This window comes from Schistocerca piceifrons, chromosome 4 (assembly GCF_021461385.2).
Source record: "Schistocerca piceifrons isolate TAMUIC-IGC-003096 chromosome 4, iqSchPice1.1, whole genome shotgun sequence".
NCBI classification, from domain to species: domain Eukaryota; kingdom Metazoa; phylum Arthropoda; class Insecta; order Orthoptera; family Acrididae; genus Schistocerca; species Schistocerca piceifrons.
In genome coordinates this window covers 223192787-223218479 of record NC_060141.1, presented here as the reverse complement: position 1 = coordinate 223218479, position 25693 = coordinate 223192787, and the positions used below count along the sequence as shown (strand labels likewise).

Genomic DNA, 25693 nt, shown 5'->3' with positions numbered 1-25693 from the left:
TCGACCTATACTTGAGTGTTGCTCATCAGTGTGGGATCCGTACCAGGTCGGGTTGACGGAGGAGATAGAGAAGATCCAAAGAAGAGCGGCGCGTTTCGTCACTGGGTTATTTGGTAACCGTGATAGCGTTACGGAGATGTTTAATAAACTCAAGTGGCAGACTCTGCAAGAGAGGCGCTCTGCATCGCGGTGTAGCTTGCTCGCCAGGTTTCGAGAGGGTGCGTTTCTGGATGAGGTATCGAATATATTGCTTCCCCCTACTTATACTTCCCGAGGAGATCACGAATGTAAAATTAGAGAGATTAGAGCGCGCACGGAGGCTTTCAGACAGTCGTTCTTCCCGCGAACCATACGCGACTGGAACAGGAAAGGGAGGTAATGACAGTGGCACGTAAAGTGCCCTCCGCCACACACCGTTGGGTGGCTTGCGGAGTATCAATGTAGATGTAGATGTAGATGTAGAATATATCCTCTCTTCCCGTTATCCACCAGGCCTCAATCTCCACTAATTTCAAGTTGCCGCCACTCATACCTCACCTGTCATTCAACAACATCTTTGCCTCTGCACTTCCGCCTCAACTGACATCTCTGCCCAAACTCTTTGCCTCTGTATATGTCTGCTTGTGTCTGTATATGTGTTGATGGATATGTGTGTGTGCGAGTGTATACCCGTCCTTTTTTCCCCCTAAGGTAAGTCTTTCTGCTCCCGGGATTCGAATGACTCCTTACCCTCTCCCTTAAAACCCAAATCCTTTCGTCTTTCCCTCTCCTTCCCTCTTTCCTGATGAGGCAACAGTTTGTTGCGAAAGCTTGAATTTTGTGTGTATGTTTGTGTTTGATTGTGTGTCTATCGACGTGCCAGCGCTTTCTTTTGGTAAGTCACATCATCTTTGTTTTTAGATATACATACATATATATATATATATATACATATATATACATACATACATATATATATATATATATATATATATATATATATATATATATATATATATATATATATGTGTGTGTGTGTGTGTGTGTGTGTGTGTGTGTGTGTGTGTGTGTGTGTGTGTGTGTAAATATGATTATATATATTATTTTAATTTTTGTTGAACTGAATTGAGATGGATAGAAATATTTTAAAAACCTGTGAATATATTTAAACCAGGATAAGGTGGCATCGGACATATACTTTGAGAATTTTGTCGCTGTAAGAAGGAGGTTTGTGGGCCATGTTATTTCTGAGCTAAAAAGTGATAAACACTGAAAATACAGTTTACATATAATGTTGAAATTTTAAGATCATGGATTAAACAAAAAATGAAATCACAATAGCGTTAATCATAACTATAATGACTGAAGTGCACTATGCTACTTACATTGGGAATACAATATTAATTACATCGGTATCTCATCCGTGCACAGTGGAAATTTCCTTATATAATTACTAGTATGCGCGAGTATGCGCCCTGCAGTATGCAGTGACTTTTTATAAAATTAAAGAGTTTAAATTAGAGCGGCAAGTCTAACATGTGAGGCTCTCCCCCGACTCCATTCTAGAACAGATAACAGAAGAAGTAATTAACAAAAGACCAGAGATCCTTTCTGTGTCTCACCAGGGATCACATGCGACTGCGCGCAAGATAACTTGCATTGGCTTTCATGCTTTATTAAACAGGGTTCTCTGATTAAGAAAAAATAGATTTACATGCTATGGCTAAAAATGTGCCTTTAAACCGCCCCCAAAGTTGCGAGGCAAAAGATCACATCTTTAGACAAGCAACTTTCCCTAGTGGGATCGCAGAAATAAAAAAAATAATAAATAACAAATACTCATACAATTCCTTAAACATAACAACATATACAGATACATTATGATTGCATTTATTTACATTTTGACAAATCAAGTTCTTAGCTGGTCGTTAACCCTTTCAGACACAAATTATTCTCAGCCATGAAAAAAAATATCTATTCATTGTAATAGGAAAAAATGGGTATTAGAAACATAATAAATCCAACAAAATCACTGAAAACATTTTTATTTACATTTTACAGAATGTCCATTGTAATGGACAAAGAGTATCAACAGTTGTTATATCCTGCATTGTGGGACATTTTGAAACAATTCCTTCCTTTGACAAAACATAGATGAACATTACATTTCTCACAACATACATGACTTTTATTCTTACAACTAGGCATTTTACACCTTGAAGCTTCTGTATTATCATGGTACTCAGGAAAATGTCCAGTACGATCATTCCGAATCTCTGGTGCCGGACGAATCTCAGTTCTTGCTCTTTTTGCTTTTATGTCCTGTAAATCACTACTGGGTCTGCCACGTTTCACTTTGGTACTAGTGCCCATTTTTACAAGAGCCTCTCCTATTCTCATCTTAAAATGAAACAAATCCATTTTCTAGATTTAATAAAAATCCTGTACATGCCAATTAACATATCTATTTTGTCAACACCACCCATGGCATGGTTGTAACGACATACAACTTCAGGCCGTGAGACAGAAACATATGTCTTTCTTGATTTTTCCCGGTGCTGTACTTCATCTTGACTACCACATCCTACAAAATTTGATTCCAGAACTGCTGTCAAACCATTTACACATTATCACTGCTTCATCCATGCTGACCACTTCTTCAGAAAAACCACGTCCTTTCTTTTTCAAATCCTTATCACTGGTGAAAGGTACATTTGGCATGCGACGTAGTCTTGCTGTTCCTGCTGCATATATATTTTTTATTTTTAATATTTCTAGTAAGTTGAATGTTGTGAAGAAATTATCAAAATATAAATAAGCATGTTCCCTGTTAATTCTCTCAACAAGATTTAGAACAATAGATGACCCTAAACCAAACTTTTTTACAAAAGTGTTTGAGATTTCTGGAGTATCTCCTTGGTACAACAGAAAGTCATAGTACAGACCACTTCTTCCACATAATAAAAACAGTTTTATACCCCAAGGTTTAGGCTCTCACTTACAATACTGCTTCACTCCTAAACGACCTTTGAAAAGAATCATTTGCTCATCAACACATAATTCTTCCTCAATCTGTAGTTCCAAACATCTACGTCTAATACAATCATAAATGGGTCTCACTTTGTAAAGTTTGTCTTTGCAATTTTCTGGCCTTGCCAAATTGTCAACTACATGGAAATTTGATCTCAGTTGGAAAAATCTCTCTCTTGACATACTTTCCACAAAGAGATCTAAATGCAATGCTGAATCCCAATACATTCTAACTCTGGGGTATTTCAAGCATCCCATAATTATATGAAGTCCTAGGAAAGCCTTTATTTCCGTTACATTTGTCGGTGCAAATGTTTTCCCATGTTGAATGCATACATGTTGGTTTTTTCAACCATATTTTCTAAGCAAGCATGAGAAATGTACTCTGAAAAATATTCAATGGGTGTCACATCACGCTCTGATGGCTGCACTGAATACTGGTCTTCACCTATAGGTGTGCTTTGGAGTGTACGCGATTTTCTTCTCCATCTAATATCACTTTTTTCAGTAAACGCCCAATCAGATGGAATAATAGAGTCTTCAACATTTGAGTCCTGTGCATAAGTATGATTTTGGTCATCTCCTTCTGTGGTGCAACTATCGTCCTCCAGTTGTTCCTCTTCGTAGTTTGTGACTACATCAGCACCTAAAATTGACAACGCAGTATAGCAACAACCAGGTCAAAATATATATAATAGTCAGGTGAGATTGATAGTTTTATTATTACATACAAGGTCTAGTGCATTGTGGAATAGATTCTGCATCATCAGGGCCACTTTCATCGTTTTCTGAGAGCTCTAAGTCACAAACATCACCTGACATCAGCAAATCCAGTATTTGGGAAGCATCCCTCTCAATATGATAAAATTCTGAAAATCAATACGTCAGATGTAAGCAATTTCATGAACAGTGTTGAAACAAGACGCAAATACCAAGTCTGAAGCAATAACATCAAGTACAACTACTGCAATATTGTACATAAATGCTTGGAATTTTATCTACTGAACCTTTGGTAACATAAAATATAGTAGTTTCGTCCCCTACGTTACAAAAAAGGCGCAGTTGCATCACAGAAGTTATTTTCATATAGCAGAGATACAATACAAGCACACAAGTAAAAACAACCATTGGGACTAAATGTCCATTTCAATGGGCATAAGTTTTGTAACGTCGATAATACAGTGATTTTCCGAAGCATGTATCTAATTTTGCTATAGAAAGTATCCAACACCTTACTAAAACAAATAAAACTTAAAAACAAGGGGAACTCTAACCTTTAAACACGTAAAATTGGTCGAAATATGTACCTACCTTTTACATGCTTCCTCTGTGCGGCCTTCTTGTCTCAAACAACGTCCAAATACTTCGTGACTTCACCACTAGATGGCAGGATCGCCCATCAGATTGATCCACAAGACTTCCATTGCGACGTACAAGCAATCCTAAAAACATCTGTGCTCTCAGATATGAGATATTACTCTCGAAAAATAGTGTCCATTGAAATGGACAAGGGGTCTGAAAGGGTTAAGTTGCTGGATTATGTCCCTTTGTTGACCATAGTCTGTTATTGTAGTCCGCATGCATGTGCTTCACTGTAGGTTGCTGCCGCGCCGCGATCGTTGCTAGATACTCCGTCCCGCATAGTTGCCGGTTTCAGTCTCTGTTGCCGCACGTACATTCTCGGATGTATCTCGTCGTGATAACGTTCATATGACTGCATACCAAAGTTCCTTGCAGGTAATTACTTCATCATTTTGAAAAGAAAATATTTTGCATTGGTTTTCAATGTTCATTGTACTGGTATAGTTTATAATTTATTCATTTCTTGCATCCGTTAGGTTCTCGCGCCGTCAATTGACGTCAGCGGTCAAAGTCCATTTGTCGGTGTTATTGCAGATGTGATACAGGTTTGTATTGTCCATTAAGGTTCATTACAGTGCACATTTTCCTCGATTTTAACGAAGGAAATGGTTCATTTTTGTCGTTTGATTGACTATTTTGTCGTTGTTCACAGATCCGGTCGTACGTAAGAATTGAAGTACATAACTTCAGGTGTGCCAGAAGTGTTTAGTCCCGGAGAAGGCATGGCATTACATAGTCAGTTTCTCATGTTGTTAGTGAGTGCGGGCACACTCCGACGATAATTGTTCGCGACAGCTTGCGCTCGTTGTCAAACATAATTGACATAATGTCTTTGTTCAGAGTCGTTTGGACTGCAAATTTCACCGTATCATGTCGTTGTCATTGTTCGCATTCACACACAAGACCTAACAACGCACTTGTTCATACACGGGAATAACTTCACACGTAAACACACTAATCACATTGTGTTTGACAAAAGTTTCAATTTGTGGACATTTATATATTCTGGTCCTTTTCTACACTCTTGTCCTTATTTACAGGTATAGATCAATACATTGACATCGAAATAAAATTAAGAATACAATTATAACTATATGTCTCACTCATTCATGTGAAGGTTTCATGTGAGACATGTACAATATTATTCACATTTCTCCTTCTGTTGTGATCTAGTTTTCACAACTAAATAACATAATTAAATAAGTATCCTTTGTCAACAAGGTATGGAAAGAATTGTTTGCAAATCAAAAATTCAACAAATATATACAAGTTTAAATTCACCTGAAAATAGAGAATATAAGACAAAATACATCATAAGTAGAGCACTGGATCCTGAGGCGCTTATTAAACACAAATGTTACCGCGTAACGAAAAGGAAATTTATTCAGTAAATCATAACCTAAGGTAACCATGCAATTAATTAGCCACTGTGTTCGCGTCACTCAATGTCGTGTGTTTTTGTCTCCAATCGCTGTGCTCAAGAACTTCTATTTGTTCTGCAGGCATGCATTTGAATCGGTGTCACAATCTACACATTGTACTGCAAACTTCTTTAATAGATGTGCCTTGCACAATCATATATACTTAATAACAAATAATATCACTTACCTTCTATCTTACTGACTAGCCTATAATATTCAGCATCAGTGTTCTGCAATCATGTCTTCTTTCTTCAGTCAGGTACATAAATATTACTTAATTAATATTAGTATCCTCTGCCTGTCATTATTCAGTGCATTCCCTTAAAACTACTATTTACATGTAGCTATTCTGTGTTGTACTTTTTAATGTCTTTATGTGGATATAATCCTATAATCTTGTCATTTCTCCTGTTCTTTGGTAAGTACGCTCCTGGATGCGGTATGGACTGTTGTAGACAAGTCTCCGCTTAGTGTTCCTATGCATCAGAGCTGAGGATTTGTGGTGAGTATGAAAAAGTACAAGTTCACCTTGCTTGTAGTATAGTCTTTTCTTAGTTTGTTTACTGTTGTGTCCTTTTCTTATCTTACTTTCCCTTTGCAATGTAATGTAGACTTCTCTTAGCTTGTCTTCTAGTGGAATCTCTTCGTGTTTCAACTTCGGTACTGGATTACTCCATTCATTTCTTTCTGCTATGCTAAACATGATTTCCATAGGTATATAGGTAGTGTCATATATGTTTAGATTATTGTGCACCTCCTCAAATGAGTTCAATAGGCTTACCCTTACCCATTTGGTTTGCTTATTTGGTATGTAAATCCCAAAAAACCGATTGAGTTCCCTACATACTCTTTCTGCTGGGTTACCTTGTGGTGCAAATTTCCTAATGAATATGGGTTGTATGTTGTTGTTGGATAAAAATTTCCTCTAACGAAATCCTGTATAGTATGTGGCATTGTCTGATACAATTTTAACAGGTTTTCCTACATGTGGTATGTAATCGTCCTTAAATCTCCTGATAATGGCATTTGCTGTTGCAGATTTCAGTGCAAATAATTTTACATGTTTGCTAAAAACACATAAAATAAAAGTATATATTTTGCTCCTCCAGAGCTTGTAGGATGAGGTCCAGATATGTCAGTACTAACTATTTCCAATGGTTTGGTAGGCAGTATTGAATGTAGTTCTGTTCTGTGTGACTGGTTACTGCTTTTGCTTTCTGACATATGGTACAAGTTTTGAGTGCGTTATGTACTTTTCTCCTCATGTTCGTGAAGTAACAGTATGAACTTAATTTAGAAAAACATTTCTTCGATCCATAACGACCAAAGAGAAAATGTGTAGGCCAAATAAGATATCCTTCATATTCCTGGGGGATACAATGCACCAGTTTTTACTCAGAATGTGTCTTCTGTAAAATAATTCTCCTCTATCTAGTTTATATCTACTACACAGTGTGTGCTGAGGCTGATATGTGATAACTTTACTAATTTTTGACCAGTGAGGGTCTGCCATCTGTAGTGTTTCTATGTTTGTACACAAGTCTTTGTAATACTGAATATAGTTGCTATTCTGCACTAGCAAAATTCTGTTATCAAGGAGGTTCTCTGGTTCTGTTGTATCCTTACTTAATCCTTGTGGAAGTCGTGATAGTGTGTCTGCTATGACATTATCTGTACCTTTAACGTGAATTATTTCAAATGAGTATCCTTGAAGGGAAATAACCCACCTGGCTAATCTGGGGTGTAATAATTTACATGATAGAAGAAATGTCAATGCATGATGATCTGTGTATACACTAGTGTGCTTGCCAAAAATATAATAGTTAAATTTCTTGAAACCCCAGACTTTGGCTAATGTTTCTAGTTCTGTAGTTGTGTAAGATCTTTCACATTCGGTCAAAGTTCTGCTAGCAAATCCTATAGTTCTAACTTCTTCCTCACCATCTTTATTTACAACTTGGAAAAGATATGCTCCTAAACCATAGTTGGAAGCGTCACAAGCTAAACAGAATTCTGAGCTAAAATCTGGGTGGCATAATATGTCTGCATTCATTAGTGCATGTTTAATTTTCTCAAAGCCTTCCTGACACTGCTTACTCCAGTACCTAGTCTGGTTTTTCTTAAGTAGTTCGAGTAGATGTGGGTTGTTTAGAAGTGGGTGAGGTAAAAATTTTCTAAAAAATGAGAAAAACCCAATTAGTGACCTTAATTGTTTCTTTGTTCTAGGTGCTGGGAGATTCTTCAGTGCATCCAGCATCATGGGATCTGGCCTTATGCCTTGTGCATTTATTATATGTGCTGGAAATTTTATTTGTTCACAAGCAAACTTAGACTTAGATAGATTCACTGTAACACCACATTCCATAAATCTGTTTAATAGCTTGTTAAGAATGTATGAATGTTCTTCCCAGGTGTGGGTGGCTATCAAGAGATCATCCACATAGTGTGTGACAGAATGTTTTAAGTCTTCATTCAGTACCGTCTCTAAGGCTGAGATGAAAACACCAGAGCTGATATTCAAGCCAAAAGGCAGTACACAAAATTGATAACTCTTTCCATTAAATGAAAAAGCTGTGTATTTTCTACACTGAGGTTCCAGTCTTGTTTGCCAGAAGGAATTGACCAAATCTAAGGAACTAAAATATCTTGCATCTAGAAATTTCTGCAGTTACTCTTCAAGGTTCTCAGGCTTAGTTCTAACAGGTAGTATAATCTGGTTTATTGCCCTAGCATCTAACACAAGTCTAATGCTACCATTAGCTTTCCTTACAACTAAGAGTGGGCTGCAATATGAAGATGTCCTGGGCTCAATAATATTCCACTCCAGCATCTGTTTTAACTCTTTCCAAACTGCTGCTTTCTGTTAGTGTGGTGCACTATATGATTTGTGGTAGAATACTGTATGAGGTTTCACTTCAATGTTATAAGAATATGTGTTAATTACTCCTGGTCTTTTTGAGAAAACACTGGCATATCTATGGAATAGTTCTCCTAGTTCACTTCGTTCATCCTCCGATAAGGCTGATGATGTACCTTACTCTGTATAGTTGTATCTGTCTCAAACATGTCTTGCTTAGGTACTGGTGTGCATGTCATTGTATCATCATGTTCATGTATTATCTGTAACTTGTATACTGGGCAGTGTTTATCATGGGTTACTTCTCTAGTTTCTAAGTGCATGGTGTACTGATTGCCAAAATCCTTAAAACTACATGATTGTGCAGAAAAGTCAATTATAGCGACCTTTTCACACAAGAAATCCAGTCCCAGTATAGCATCACATATTAAATTAGGTACAACTAAGAATGCCCAATTGATCGATCCATTCTCTACTTGAACTAATAGGCTTGTTACCTACAGCAGTCAGTATGTTGCATCCTTGCACTGGAAACACATCCACTTGTCCATGTTCTTGCATTAAATTGTAAAAATTCTCAGATAATACGCTTACAGCTGCACCAGTATCTAATGTGAGACTTGTAGTTATACCTCCTACATTTGCTTTAGTGGCAGCAAGTACTACTATTTTGTGTGATGAATGGCAAATATTGTCATCATTTTCAGTGAGTTCATCTGATAAATTCTGACCATAATTATAACGTAAGAATAACACAGGTTTATGTTTGTAAATACTTCTTACTTTTTCTTGTTCAGTACTTACTGTGTCAGTCTTAAATAATTCTTGTAAATCAAAGTCGCCCTCATAGTATTCCTCAGCCACAACTTGGGGTCTAGTAGTGGCTGTCATTAGTTTAAAAGTCTGTCTAGTGTTCAGTCAGTCTGTCTTGGTGTAGGTGGGTTATTGTCTACCTCTATTATGTTTACATTTGGGTACTGTCTATTCCAGTCACTGGCATTCCTTCCTTGTTGCTGTGTAAAAGTTGCATTAGGTGTCTGTTGTGTTGTGTTCTGTACAGCATTGCTGTAATTCCTTTGCGGCGGTGGCTGTGATTGAGTTTGATGTTGCCATGCACCGTTGTTTACATTCTGAGGCTGTGAATATGCTGGATATTGCATTCTGTAGTTTGGGTTATCACTGTACCAAACCTGCCCCTGTTGGTTTTGGTTATCATTGTAATTAAAATTTTGTCAGTTATTTTGCCAGTTTTGGCCATTTTCATAGTTGCAGTTTTGTTTATTGTTCTGCCTGCGCTTGTAGCCATTGTCGCTAGGCGAAAATGTGGGGTTAGTGTTCAAGATGTGTGGTTGCATATTAGGTACACTGTTGCCAGCATAATTTGCATTCGCTGCAGGGCCAAATTGCGGCGCAACATATGCTACGGTAGGTGGTGTGTATTGATGAGGTTGGCTATACTGCTTGTTTTGGTTGGAATTATGACTGTCATATTGTTTGTTGTCATGTCGGCTGCTACACTGATCTTCAAATAACAGATCAACAGTATCTAGAGCCTGGAGAAAATATTCTATGTCATAATCCAGGATATGTAACAATTTCTCTTTGATATAGAATGGTAAACATGCTTTCAACGCACGGAGCAGATCCTTAGACGTGACAGGTTCTGACAAGAAATGCATCATATTTATATACTTCTCAAAGTAACGTCTAAGATTTCCATACTTTGGATTAAATGTTTCGGGTTCTACGATCTGTCTCATTCTTTCCTGCATGGTATGTGACCAGAATTTGGACAGGAAAGCATTTTCGAGTTGCTGAAAAGTTTGGCATCTGTCTACCTCATGATAGGCCCAAATAGCTGCGTTTCCTTGTATATAAGGTGCTGCAAAATTAATTTTCCTCCACTCACTCCACATGCGAGGAAATGCGTCTTTGATAGCTTTCATGAAAATTACAGGGTGAATGGTTTTCTTGTCTGAAGTAAAAGGTTGAAAGGTTCGGTGTTTTATAAAACTTTCTTGCTATCTGCCAGATTGATCTATGTTTCCTCTTCTCATCCTTCTTCTCTGATACATTTCAGGACAAGAAGACTGTGGGTCAGAATCATTTCTGAAATTTCGGTTTTGTTCTACTTTTCTGTATTTACATCTGTCTGCGTTGTCTGAATAAGTTTCTCTCTTATGTCTGTTACGTCTCGACAATTTATGTTGGTTGTGTGTTTGAATGTAACTATCACTGTGATCTGAATTGTCTGTACTGTCAACATCGTGTACACGTTTTTTTACACATATTCTTGTGTGTGCGGCATCAGGTACTTTGTCTTTTCTGTTAATCCACTCATGAAATTCTTCATTAATTTTAGAAAAACGTCTGTCTGTCTCTAATTTGATTGTCTGGTCAATTGTCTTTGTCATGGTTTCTAAATCTGTCTCTACTTGTGTGACACACTTCGTGATGTCATCATGAGCAGTGACGCACTTTTCCACTTTTGTCGTCATGGTATCACACGTGCTACTTAACTGTTTGACATTGGTTTCAAGAACACTGATTTTGGTTTCATTATGTTTTGCTAAAACTGTTAGTTTTGAAAACTTTGTGTCCATTTCATCAATCCTTTTGTTTAAATCAGTACCAATTTTGCTTAATTTAGCATCATTACCGTCAAGTTTTTTGTTTATTTCCTGAAATTTTTCCGTAAACTGTTTGTCATTGTTCTGTAAACTTGTATTCATCTGCTGAAATTGTTGCATGACTGCATTGATAAATTGTGAGAAATTTACTGTTTGAACATTATCTGCCCCAGGTTTTTTTTTAATTTAATTATTTACACAACAAAAAGATATTCTAAATGTGGTGGACAGAAAGTTGTACAGAATGGGCATAATTTCAGGGCCCATATAAGATATATATGATAAAAAGATATGTGTCCTAGGAAACATACCTCAGATAGATTCACATCCTGTGTGAATTTAGCAGACTGATTTCCACCAGGTATCAAGTTGTCTGGTTTAGCAGTTTTTTACCGTTTTCCCTATCTTCTGTAAAACTGTAATTACTTTTAACTAGCATACGCTTTATAAGCAATACGATAGAATAGATACACTGTGAGATAATTGTGGGCAGCAAATGATGTAGGGTTACACTCATAATTGGCAAACAACAGTAATTAGCATACATTAGCTAGCAGATGGGCTATGGAACCTATTGAGTTATTTCTTCTAAGTGGTACTGGCTGTTTTCACAGTCAGTTTTGACAGGAGAATAAAGATGGTTACACCCTTCCCTATAAAGCGTAAATATGACAGCCTAACATCCAGATATGATTGCTAAAACACAGAATAGAAGGGCATTCAGAGTTATAGTAGTATGTAGGTAAACAATGAGTAATTATGCACAGAAGGCAGATTAGATACCAGGTATCAATTTGGGATATATTAGGGACATTTTACCTCAATATATATGTATTGAAGAGAAGATAAAGTTGTAGATGATATTAACAGGACATTGTACACTAATCTGTATGTATGTATGTATGATGTCTTGCAAAGGATTGGTGGACCTAGAGGAAAAATGTGACCTTTACCAGAGAGAGAAAGGAGGATACATAAATAGCGACACTTGTAGGACAGTATGCCATTATAGCTTTATAAGTCTTGTAGAATTTGAGATGCTCTTCCTAGGGGAAGTGGGTATTTAGTTCACTAAGAGTTTGTATTAGAAGAATTTCTAATTTTCTTATTAGAGATAAGTGACATGGTTAGGTTTATATGAATTTTTTATTTGATTTGGGTAATTTAGTCCTTGGAGTTGGTTTACTTATACTGTTGGGTTTTCTGTCGAAAAGGTGATTACTGTATTGTGTTGCTATCCTCTCCACTAGGCATCAACAGTAAAGTGTTAGCGTCATTTTTTGGAATATGATAAGGAGAGGCCAATGGAGATTATTTGGTAGAATTGATAAACATTTTCATTCTCCAACCCATCGGTAAAGAACTTCCCAGGGCAATATCCTTGGGACTGTAGGTGCGATGGCTATCAGTCTTTGGGGTCTCTCTTCTTTCTTCCGTAAGTGTTAAAAAGCTTACTCTTTATTTTCCTTCCTGACTTCTTCAGCTAAAGTACCTTGGCTATAGTCCCTCTTGTCCATTGCAGAAACCTTCTCATAACCATTTATCAAAAGCTGTATTTATAGGCTTGCCAAAGCTGTGGTACATTTCCAGTGGGCTAGCAGGACAGAGCAGATTAGGTTGTGGAAAGGGGCCAAAATAAGTTGCAGTCAGTTTCACTCAACATACAAACTTTATTCATCAACACATAATATTACAACAAGGATGTAAAACACTCAAAACTTTAATAGACCTCCATTGATTAACTTATTGGCTGAAGGCCACACTCAGAATCCAAGACACTAGGTCTAAGCAACAAATTGAAATACAAGGCTCTTCTGGAGGTTTCACCCAAGAATATTTTCTAAATCTTCAATCTAAACAGGCTGAAGGCCTTAGCAATTTAATTTTAATAGAACTTGGCTGCAGGCCGCATATTAAGCAATAACAAGAGTTTCAATCAAAAGGCAGAAGGCCTTATCTTAAAACAAAAGTATAACAATCTTAAGCCTGAAGGGCAGGACCAAAACATTTATTTAAGAGACATTAAAACTTGGCTGAAAGCCGCATATCAACAAATAATTTAATGGCTTAAGGCCTAGAAAGAAGAGTTTCAATTTTAAAAAGCAGAATGCTGTATCTTAAACATTTCATATGAAATTTGGTTGAAGGCCCCTATAAAGAATAACAATCTCATGCCTTAAGGGCAGGACAAGAACTATAATTTAAGAGACATTAATACTCAGCTAAAGGCCACATACTGACAAAATATGTTTAACGGCTTAAGACCTAGAAAAAGAGATTCAATTTAAAAGGCAGAAAGCCTTATATTAAAACATCTCATACAAAATTGGGCTAAAGGACCAATATAAAAGAATAACAATCTCATGCCTTAAGGGCAAGACAAGAACAATAATTTAAGAGATATTGATACTTGGCTGAAGGCCACACATCAACCAAATAACTAAAACCCAAACAGGGAAATTACTATGTAATGCACAAAGAACAGCACTCAGAAGTTTCAAGGGTCGACCTGGGATTGTAACCCTAATGCCCATTTAGGTGAGACAGGCAGCCTGTCCAACGACTTCTTAATCTGAAGGCAACCCAATTGACAGACAGTGGCCACCCAATTGACAGACAGCCGACCGACCAATGAACAAGATCAGTTTCGCTCCACGCAACCAGGAAAATGACCACAAGATTTCAAAACAATGAAACACAGAATATTGGCTCCCACAATGACCAACAACACCTCAGCTATCAAACTACACGCAGCGCTGGACAGCAACAACACGACGAAAAAAATACACTGCCTAAAATTACGTCGATGACCAGGGCAGGTAATCGGAATGTCAATGGCCACAAGGCAGAAGATACCGCTGGTCAACTTCAATAATAGGGAATAAATTAAGTTAAGTTAAACTCCACAGGAAGACGGCTGGAATCTTAGCTGACTTGAAAACACACACGTTGTTGCTCGCGGGAATGTCCCAAAAGCAACAACCAGAATCAGACGAAGAAATGTAAACAGCTGAGGCCCGATAGTTGGTTAAGTGAGGACTCAACTCTTATGTCCAAGATTGGTGGGTGACAAACTTCGTAACACTTGCAAGCAGCATCTCTCACTCAAACCTCACTTGCACGCCGCCAGCGGCTCCGGCCTGACTCTGTACGACGGGGACTCCCTTGCTGCTCCACACCAACCGACCGACTGCCCAGGCTTGGAAACAGTGTAAGGACCAAATATACGATGGCCGATGTGACAACCAATCGAACGACCAACCAACAGATGACATGCTCCAATCTCCCTTCGTTGAACAGTTCATGAATGTTGCCAGCAGTCGGCGAGCACTGGCTGTCGATTACCTCTATCGCGCAGTATGCATTGGGATATGGGAGTAGAAGCTACGTGGTCACGTCTGCTACCAAAGGCATATAGCAAACATGTCTGTAAAAATTATACCTAGGAAAGCCAAAGACATAGTATCTGGATGAAACTGTGTACTATCAAAGCGTGAACAGGATGAAGAGAAATCATACAAATATTACGAAGTAAAAATTCATTTATTTCTCAAAGTAATTTTACATTTTCATTAGCAGATATAACAATGACACCATTTTCATTTCTTCGTGGGATTAGCCGAGCAGTCTAGGGCGCTGCAGTCATGGACTGTGTGATTGATCCCGGCGGAGGTTCGAGTCCTCCCTTGGGCATGGGTGTGTGTGTTTGTCCTTAGGATAAAATGGCTCTGAGCACTATAGGACTTAACTTCTGATGTCATCAGTCCCCTAGAACTTAGAGCTACTTAAACTTAACGAACTGAAGGACATCACACACATCCATGCCAGAGGCAGGATTCGAAGCTGCGACCATAGCGGTCGCGCGGTTCCAGACTGTAGCAACTAGAACCGCTCAGCCACATAGGCTGGCTGTGTACATTTAAAAACTAATCTCAATCAATCATCTAATCAATGGCTAACGGCAGGGGAAAACTTAAAAACTATTCTATTTACAAGACACACATGGTATATACAGGGTTATTACAAATGATTGAAGCGATTTCACAGCTCTACAATAACTTTATTATTTGAGATATTTTCAAAACGCTTTGCACACACATACAAAAACTCAAAAAGTTTTTTTAGGCATTCACAAATGTTCGATATGTGCCCCTTTAGTGATTCGGCAGACATCAAGCCAATAATCAAGTTCCTCCCACACTCGGCGCAGCATGTCCCCATCAATGAGTTCGAAAGCATCATTGATGCGGGCTCGCAGTTCTGGCACGTTTCTTCGTAGAGGAGGTTTAAACACTGAATATTTCACATAACCTCACAGAAAGAAATTGCATGGGGTTAAGTCGGGAGAGCGTGGAGGCCATGACATGAATTGCTGATCATGATCTCCACCACGACCGATCCATTGGTTTTCCAATCTCCTGTTTAAGAAATGCTGAACATCATGATGGAAGTGCGGTGGAGCACCATCCTGTTGAAAGATGAAGTCGGCGTTGTCGGTCTCCAGTTGTGGCATGAGCCAATTTTCTGCGGGCTATGCGTGAAACTTGCCCGCACGCGTTCAACCGTTTCTTCGCTCACTGCAGGCCGACCCGTTGATTTCCCCTTACAGAGGCATCCAGAAGCTTTAAACTGTGCATACCGTCGCCGAATGGAGTTAGCAGTTGGTGGATCTTTGTTGAACTTCGTCCTGAAGTGTCGTTGCACTGTTATGACTGACTGATGTGAGTGCATTTCAAGCATGACATACGCTTTCTCGGCTCCTGTCGCTATTTTGTCTCACTGCGCTCTCGAGCGCTCTGACGGCAGAAACCTGAAGTGCAGCTTCAGCCGAACAAAACTTTATGAGTTTTTCTACGTATCTGTAGTGTGTCGTGACCATATGTCAATGAATGGAGCTACAGTGAATGTATGAAATCGCTTCAATCATTTGTAATAGCCCTGTATATATTTTACACTACACTACACTACACACACACACACACACACACACACACACACACACACACACACACACACACACACAAAATTACTTACAATAGGATAAAAGGGTCATACTACTACTCAGCAGAGTCTCTCTCTCTCTCTCTCTCTCTCTCTCTCTCTCTCTCTCTCTCTCTCTCTCTCTCTCTCTCTCCCTCCCTCTCTCCCTCTCACTCAATCAGAGCCCCCCTATCTCTTATGTTGTTACAAGTGAGTAGTGGGAGTATGGGACAGTTTTAGTCTGTCACCACAAGTGACCCTTTTAGCATCATGAGGAAACAGGCCAATTTTAGACTGTAGCACAGTGTACATCTCATATCCTCTTGATCAAATACTAGTTTGCCGTACCATATGAGTTGGCTGCGATGCAGCACCGCAAACACTGCTACACGGTACCGCAAATAGTCTTCAATAGAGAGGGCCCTCAATGCCATATGATGCACATCCTTAGCCTGCCTGTGGATGGCACCTTCCAATGTGCGATACCCATACAGTTTTGATCTCAGACCTACAAACTCCACAATTGACAATCCAGTCACCACGTCTTTCATAAAGCCAATAACGTTCTTATTCTGTGGAACAATACTGTAAGGATTATCAGCCGCGTATGAGGACATGTAGAATTCATTACCATGGCACCTCATTACTTCACATGAACCACAGTTCTTCACCCATTAGATGACGCTACCTGTAATCATATATTTATAATTTATGATCTGCAAAACGAGTTTTAGGAAACACTTAATGAAAGCAGTAAATGTGAAGTTTGGATAGGTCTAGCGTACACATAAAGAGGTTTCATAAACTCTACTGCGGCCTTTGTCATCTCCACAGCAACCCACTTAAAATTTGGTCTGGCAATGCGTTTTCTTACTCCATAACGTTCACCCCATTTGGTTCTATCAGAATCTCACGTCGTTCCCTCAAATTTTCCACTGTTTTGCTGAAAATGAATTATTCATTAATTTATAAAAATCTTTCTCAAAGTCACACATCATGGAGGCCCTCTGTCTCGTCTTCAGATCAATACACTCCTTCAGCCAGGGGGACTGTCTGAAGGAGATATCCCGGGTGATTCTAACCAGCTCCATTCCCAAGCTGAGACACTGCTGGAGATTATGATAACGAATAGTGTATCTCCACTTATTCTCCAGTGTTGTCATCTGTTTTGGGGTGGAGTCTCCTCATGGAATAGATGCTCTGGACACAGTGACAAATCGACATGCTCTTCATGCAGACTAATAGAGTATGTGAGTTCTGGGTCCACCACATACCCTACATCAGAGTCAGCTGCCATACTGCTCATGATTTTTCCACCTAATCCCTTGCATTCGTCTTTGGGCACCCATCGAAACTCAACAATCGGCAGTGGTTGTTGTACTGCGTCGCCTTATAAGTTATTTACAACCAAGTGTGAGTTAACGAGCATCGCACTCTCATTTAAATATATGGCCGAAAGAGTCAGCCTTCATGAATTGTGAAACAAACCCTGTTGTCCAGGACCGCGTGCCATAAAGGGCGCAGATTCACCACGAGGTGGGGAAACTCACAGTCGTCTATTGTCTATTTAGGCCTATGCGCTGTAGGGTGCGAGTGAGACAGACAAGGACCTATGTCACAGGGAAAGCCAGTAGAAGGCTTTTGAGGCCAAGGAGATGTATCAGTGTTAAATATGGTGGACCTAAGATCGGCATAAAGGGAAACATTTATGAAAACTATTTAATTCTGTAGTAATGCAGGGAATCAAGCTACAGTATTTTTATTCTGCCTCCTCCATAAATTTTCATCGTGATACCAATAGAACTTGAATATTGGTAACATCTATAATAGTTTAGGATTTACTCTTAAAGTGAAATAACATGTTTTGTAGCAAAGACCTGAATGCTAAAATCTGAACCCTTTGGTCGATCTTAACGATCAACATTTCATATAGAAGCGCGTCATTATAATGACAAACATTGTGAATTTCAACTCTGTAACTTTATTTGTTTAAAACATACAGTAAATTCAAATTTTCAGTATTTTCAGTTAAGCATCAGATCATAATTTCCTCCACACAAAACACATTGAATGATGACAGCATGACATCTTATTGAATCATTAGGTAATAGAATATTTGTTGTAAAGTTTAGTGCATAGTAGTTACTTTTGTTCCTTGTTTATTTATCAGAAAGCACATTGGTGCAAGGCTACTGGCGGTGACATTCAAGGTTAAGGAGGACATTGTATTGGTTTTATGTAAAAGAATTTAACGTTTATTATGTAATGGATATTACTGTTAATTTATTTAGAACGTAAAAGTGGTCAAGCTTTGATCATTTAAGTATGTTAAAATGTAAAGTAATGCAGAATAAGCTGTAGCCAATCAGATGGACGTCTTCAGGAAAGGGAACTGTGCTATTCAGTTGAGTAAAGATGTTCGGCGCGCGGGAAATGCCGTCGGAGATGGGCAGAGGGCAGTGCTGGTCGAGGCAGACACCAAAAGTTACAGTTCAGATTGAGACGCGAAAATGGAGAGTCGGTCTTTAGGCAGCGGCAGAGGGCAGTGCTGGTCGAGGCAGACACCAAAAGTTACAGTTCGGATTGAGACGCGAAAACGGAGAGTCGGTCTTTAGGCAGCTAGGAAGTGATAAGACTTACAAAATTTCGCTATGTGTGGTATCCGGGACTTAGTCTCTGAGCGGCGAGCAGCCATGCGCCTGTTGTGAACTCTGACTTTTCGCATGGTTAATTAGATGGAGTATTGGACTGGTAATTCGCAATCAGATTGTGAATGATCTTCCTGTGTCAGATGGGTATGTGCTCGAGTGTAACAATAACTCTAAATACGACCACTTTCGCTATTAGTTTGCTTTTTGAATGAAAATTACTCTAACCAAGTCGCAACTGTGTGGCTTACATCAATTATGAGTCGTTAATTCAGTTCCTGATATTATTATTACCGTTATTATGTGTTATATTATCTTCGTATTTCGCAAACTTGCCATCAGCTATACAATTTAACCAAAGGGTCACAAGTGTCTAATTTATGGCATGTAAAACGACACGTGTGGTTCAACCCATAGACGAGTTTGAGCCAAGACATTTTGATGAAGGAGAACCACACGTGAGCCCGAACAACTTTGGGATGTTAGCTCACAAAGTACAGTATGTAACTCGAATCAAGAGATGTGTTGAACCTGTCATCCATCTGTGGGTTATTTTCCTTCACATGCCTATGGCCAAATTGGCAGAGTTCCCCAGGGATCCCTCGCTCAAAGAAAAGAGGCATGTCAGCATCGGTCAATAGTTTGATGCTGCGCTTTGTTTTCTTGTGCATTGCATCCCAAGGCACTCAAGGTGCCATGTCGTAAAAGGTGGGATACAGAGAATTAGTGGTCATGCATAGCCTCCGGAATTTCTCGAAAACTTCCACAAGCAAGCGGCCATCTGTGTATCTGTGGCTATGTAAAACCCCGTGTACTCTACTAAAGTGGAGATGTTGAATTCCCGCCTGACATTCACAGGATGCTCATACTCTGCATTCACGGCATAGCCTGTAAGGTTGCTCGAGAATGCAGTTATGTTAGGTAGACTGGTTCGCTCAGTTTTGCCATACTATACACATACTCGTATGGGAAAACCCCTTCCTAGTCACAAGTTGAAACTTCTCCTCATTAGGAAATGCAGCTCGAGTGATATCCATAACCTCCCAAGCTAGAGTTTCAATGAGTTTCTGGAATGGCGCCTGCATAAAATGTAACGTGTCAAGGAAGCGGAGCGTAATGAAATGTATTTCTTGACGCTCTCAGGTAGGGCACTGACCTGATATTTTCCTCAACCAAAATCAGCCAAGTCCTCAACTAGAAATTAGTGTCATACCAACTTCAATTATGGAAGAAAACTGGTAGTGCCCATATGATGAAGTGGTCTTTATGAGGAGTTTCTGCTTTTCTATCTAAGGGAGCACACAAATATGACCGTCATTCATGTTAATGTACAAATCTTCGTTCTCCTCCAATCTGGTCATGGGAATGTTGTCATTGTGAACCTTATCAACCTCCATGATAGTTTTTCGAGTCAGTAAGCAGCGAAACTGCAGGATTATCCCTGACATGAGCTTTGTAGCGGTTAAGGCTGAATTAGAGGACGATACAATTTGGTATGTGGCCGTATATGGTACATGTTTTTCTATAAAGGTGGTATATGAGGTCGTGGGGTCACCTTCACAGCGGGTCACAGGAGTGAGGAGGCATTCAAACTCGGTGTACACTACAAAAAGACATCACTCCTAGTTGTGAGCATTTTTAAGCTTTATGAATTTGTTTTCCTCAGTAGGCATAACAACATGTACAGGATCCTCGGAAGTGCAATCTACTAGATGCTCTATCAGTAATTTGTCTGAGGGAAAGTAATTCGGGCAACTTAAGGAAATATGCTTTTTGCACCTATCGTTATTCAGTTGAGAGAATAGGTGTTGGGACATGTCTTTGATCCAAACAATATAATAATTGCCTTAATCCATTTTTTTCTCGTCAGAGAGTAAGAGCATGTCTACATACATCTTATGCTCACTGGCAAATTTTGAGAAATGGAGGCGCCGACGACTATACACTTCTCCTGCTCATCTGTCTTGCTTTTCTTCTCCAGGTCATAATTATGAACCGAAATTCAGGTATTCTGCACCTCAAATTTGGTATGTCCTGAATCTTGATGGGGAACTCGATACCATCACAGTTATAGCACTTTGTCAAGGTATCTACCTTATTGAGATGTGCACTCTGGATGTACCTTGTAATTTCTCTTGCAAACTAGGATGGACCACGCAAAATAAGCCTCATCCTTTCTATTTTCGGCATTAATGCATGCCTGCTTATTAGCCATATTCTTAGTGATCTTGATATATCTAGACCTTCCTTTTACCAGATCATAGAAATGTGCATGGATGTCCAGGTGTAGTATTCAGCTGAGTGCTTTAGCTGACCCTCTAACTTCCATCTCAGAAAACTGGGAAAATATAGCACTCGAGGTGGATTTACGAAACCATTCAGCAACTGACATGCTCCGTGTTATCACGTCTTCCCCTCCTCCCACTCCCTCCCCTGGGATAGTGAAGACTTGCCTCTTCAATGCCACAACCAACTTTGGGGGCAGGGAGTGCGGTAGTTGATGCAGAGCACCGCACTGCATTTAATGGTGGAATAACGCAGATCATCGACTTCTTTGAGAAGCTCCGTTTCCACAACAGGAAGGCACACTGTTAGAGACATGACAGAGTCATGGTACCCTCCTGCTGCATTCTCTATCCTTGTGAATGAGATTCACTCCTCAAAGGCGCATGCAATCACTGAATGTTCTAACTGCTGTATAGTGTCACTGACCAGATGTCCTTCACTAAAAGGATGGGAGAGGGAACTGCCGCTAGTGATAGGATCATCTCTATTATTAATACTGTAACTACAACTAGGTGTAAAGCTGCTTGCAGTGATGTATTGAGGGCTATGTGAGTATTGGAACAACAGGGATATGAGCACAATGTACCGTTATCCAAGATGGCGGCTGTGACATCACAGACACACCACCTGTGACATCATCCATGATGGCAGCCATGACGTCACAGGCACACCTCCATTGACATCATACAAGATGCCGGCCATGATGTCACAGACACACCCACTGTGACATCATCCGATATGGCGGGTTTTGGTAGGTAGTTTGAATTTTGGCTGGAAGAAGGGCTACCTCCACTAACCTAACCACCCCCCCCCCCCCCCCACCCCGCCACCCCGAAAATGGCCGAAAGTCCAAATTACAACATCATAACGTGTCAACCCCTGTTATCTCTGCTAATCAAGCAAAATGAAGGGAAAAAAGGACTTGTCTTTATTATTTAACCAATTTCAAGCAGGTAAGAAATGTGGTTCATTATACTTTCAACTGCCTAGTTTCAACTAATTCTGAAGGTCCAGACCATCACCTCTTCCTAGGAACTGGCGCCGAGTTTGAATTCTAGCTGTCAAGGAAGGTCACTTCTGCTTTCGCTACCAAGCTTACAAAATTGTTGCAAACGAAGCTCACTACCACTAACCTAAGCTTCCTGCATGCAACCTCTTCTTAGAGGTTGCTGGTAAAAGACCTCGGCCTGCACTAGGCTGATGGAGAGAGGAAGGAGTGTTCTTTATTTATTTTGGGAGGGGGGGGGCAATTTATTTAGGAATGGAGTATATGTATCACAGGACACACACTCTGACATGCCCCACAGCATACAAACCTGCAAACTACTCCTACATAACTCACGTATAAGGCTCTACACACACACACACTTGCTAATTGTAAAACGTAAAAAATAACGCATTGCACAGCCTACAGACATGCAAACCACTCTTACATAATGCAATGCATTTTCGTCCAAATAGCCAAACAACTCGTAAATTGTCAAAATCAGAATCCATCTAAAACACCCTGCTTGCTAATCATCAACTGTCGAAATCATACACCAGCCTTTATTTAAAGAATTAGAGGTAGCACCACTACCCAGTGTACTCGCCACTGAGTCCAGAGCCCAACTGACTTAGTCCATATCAATGCCACTAGAGGACGCTGTAATGACATCAGGTGATGATGCAAGTATCGTAATCTAAGATGGTGCCACCTAGTGGGTTTTCCACTAGCTCCAGACCCCAACTGTCTTCGTACATTTCGTCGCCACCAGAGGATGCCTCCCTGACACCAGCTGATGATGCAAGTACAGTTATCCATGATGGCGGCAAACAGTCTGTTCTCCACAAGGTCTAGTACTCAGTACCACCAGCAGAGGACGCTGTCGTCCTTTTCATGACGTAAACCGAGATGGTGAGGGAAAATGGTGGGAAAACGACTCATCCTGGTCTGGGCTGCTGGGGAGATGGTTCAAATGGCTCTGAGCACTATGGGACTTAACTTCTGAGTCATCAGTCCCATAGAACTTATAACTACTTAAACATAACTAACCTGAGGACATCACACACATCCATGCCCAAGGCAGGATTTGAACCTGCGACCATAGCGCCTAGAACTGCTCGGCCACCATGGCCGGCTGTTGGGGAGAGTAAAGATGGAGTGCACTCTATTTATTTTCAAACAAAATATTGAAGGATGGAGTATATCTATCACACTCATACAAAACATCCACCATGATGCGCCTTGGGTCATGTTGGACAGCCCAGAGATGCAACCAACTCGTAATATCAGCACAAAATAGCAAACTGCTCCTAAATAATTCTTCACACTGATGTGTAGACACGCTCAGCACTCGTAAACTGTCCAGATAGTGTATAGCAGGGCCTACGGAACCACTCACTAAATAATCCAATCAATGTGCACAAGCACATCCACTGCCCCTGTCCAGTAGAGTACTCAGGAGATAGCAATAAGCGACGCATCCATCAGATGTCAAACTGTGCACAACCCTCGCGCGGGTTCTACAAGCATGAGGTGGTGGTACCCCCATTTGTACGTAACACATGAGAAATTCCTATCTGCTAGACACTGATGATGATGCGATCGCATGTACAATCGATGCAGCCATCATCTGTCAAACCATGCACAGGCCCAATGCCAGGGTCCCGCAAGCATGAGATGGCGGCACCGCTATTCATACGTAATACCTGAGAAATTCGTATCCAAATAGATGTTCACCTACACACACGTGCTGACATGATCGGACAGGAGTGCAACTGCGAGCTGCAGCTGAACGCAGGCCTAATTGTTTCTGTCAACAAGCCTCTCCCTTCAACATAGTGCATGGGCACAGCAATGAAGCTGGTTCACTGCACGTTAATGACTGTAAGCGGTGATATCACACATCTCCTCTTCAATATTGCTATGTCCTAGTCCACTTACGATCTCTTCAGCCGTGCCAACAAAAGCTTTTTTGTTTGTGGACACACTTTGCAGCTAGGGTGGAATCGCTATCAAAGGTGTCAGCCTCAGCTCTCTCATTTAATCTTTTTACATCCTTATTGACACATTTATACTCTGTTTTAAAAATAGTTTGTCCAAAAGTCAGAAATTCTACTTTTTTGCGTGAGTGTTGTTCATCATCTGGTAAATTTTCGCACGTGGACTTCATTTACGATACATGTCTTTGAATTGATACTACTTGAGCTAAGCTTTCATGTACGCTTCATAAACTACTGTTCCATTGCAAGTTCCTCAAGTCGGCGTTCTCTTTCACCTTGATTTTAACACAGTCTACAAAGTTTTTTGTCCAGCTGATTGTTCATAACAGTAAATTCTGTATCTAATTTATTGGTTGCATCTGTCAACTACGTGTTCAAATTAGTATGTATATTTTCGAATTCTTATAAAAGTGTCACGACTTTTTGGTACAAGGTACTGAGACTTAGATCTAAATTCCCAAGAACAAAGGAACATTAGTGATTTCTGCATGTAACTCAGTATTCATTTGTTCTGTGGTCGATACCTGTGAACAATGACTGTCAGATAAACGTACAGAATGTGCGTGTTTCTGTTCCGTTCACTCAATATCGAGCTCGGAAAATTTCCTACGTCTGTTGCAGACTTAGTTTAAAGAAATAAGATACGACAATTTTTTGCAGATATTTGAATACTACTTTAATTGCAATTTCCCAGAGAAAACAAAGACTATCACTAATAAAGAAACAGAATGCTTGGGGTCACAAAAGATATTAAAACTTCACCAGAAAAGATGAGGCTGTTGCACAGACTTAGCAAACTGGACAATGGCAAATATGAAGAGTTCAAGGTAGACTATAAAAATAACAAAACCACATACTGTAGAGTTGTTAAATCGGCTAAAAGAGCTCTTAATGAAAAAACAATAAGGTGATGTTCCAGCAAATGTAAGACTGTCTAGGGTATATTAAATGAACAGACTGGTAGAAAGTTAAGGGTAGAGGATAAAATCACACTAAATATAGAAGGATAAAAGACTGAAAATGCATATAAAATTGCCAATAAATTCGACAGCTATTGTTCAGAAATTTCCACAAATCACCTAACCAACTCTTCAGATACTGTACACCCTCTCCCACAAGTCTCCTGACCAACTCCCCAAACACTGTACACTCTCTTCTCAAAAACAATACTCCTCTGAACTTCTTTATCCTATCCTCCTACAACACTGTATGAAATTGAAGACATTATTAAAAGAAGTTAAAAAGATTTATTCTGCAGGGTATGGTATGATACCCTGGTTCTTACTTCATAAATGTTTAAATTACATCAGTGGACCCCTGTCAAATATCATAAATACCTCATTTCTGGAGGGAACAGTTCCAAACCAGCTAAAATTATACCTCTCTACAAAATGGGAGAGAAAACGGACATATCAAACTATAGGCCAATTACTATACTATCTGCCTTCTCAAAAATATTTGAATACTGTATGTCAATTAGATTAGAAATATTTTTAAATTCGGACAACAGTATCA

The 25693-nt window shown here is 39.6% G+C and overlaps 1 protein-coding gene across 1 annotated transcript; it reads right to left on the bottom strand.

Moving 5' to 3' along the window:
- Nucleotides 1-2375: 2375 nt before the first annotated feature.
- On the bottom strand, nt 2376-3237 carry LOC124795742 (piggyBac transposable element-derived protein 3-like). The gene is made up of 3 exons (XM_047259825.1): nt 2982-3237; nt 2649-2846; nt 2376-2563 (listed from the first exon to the last, which is right to left on the bottom strand). The coding sequence occupies exons 1-3, from the start codon at nt 3235-3237 to the stop codon at nt 2376-2378; spliced, it is 642 nt and encodes a 213-aa protein (XP_047115781.1).
- Between the last annotated feature and the right edge of the window lie 22456 nt (nt 3238-25693).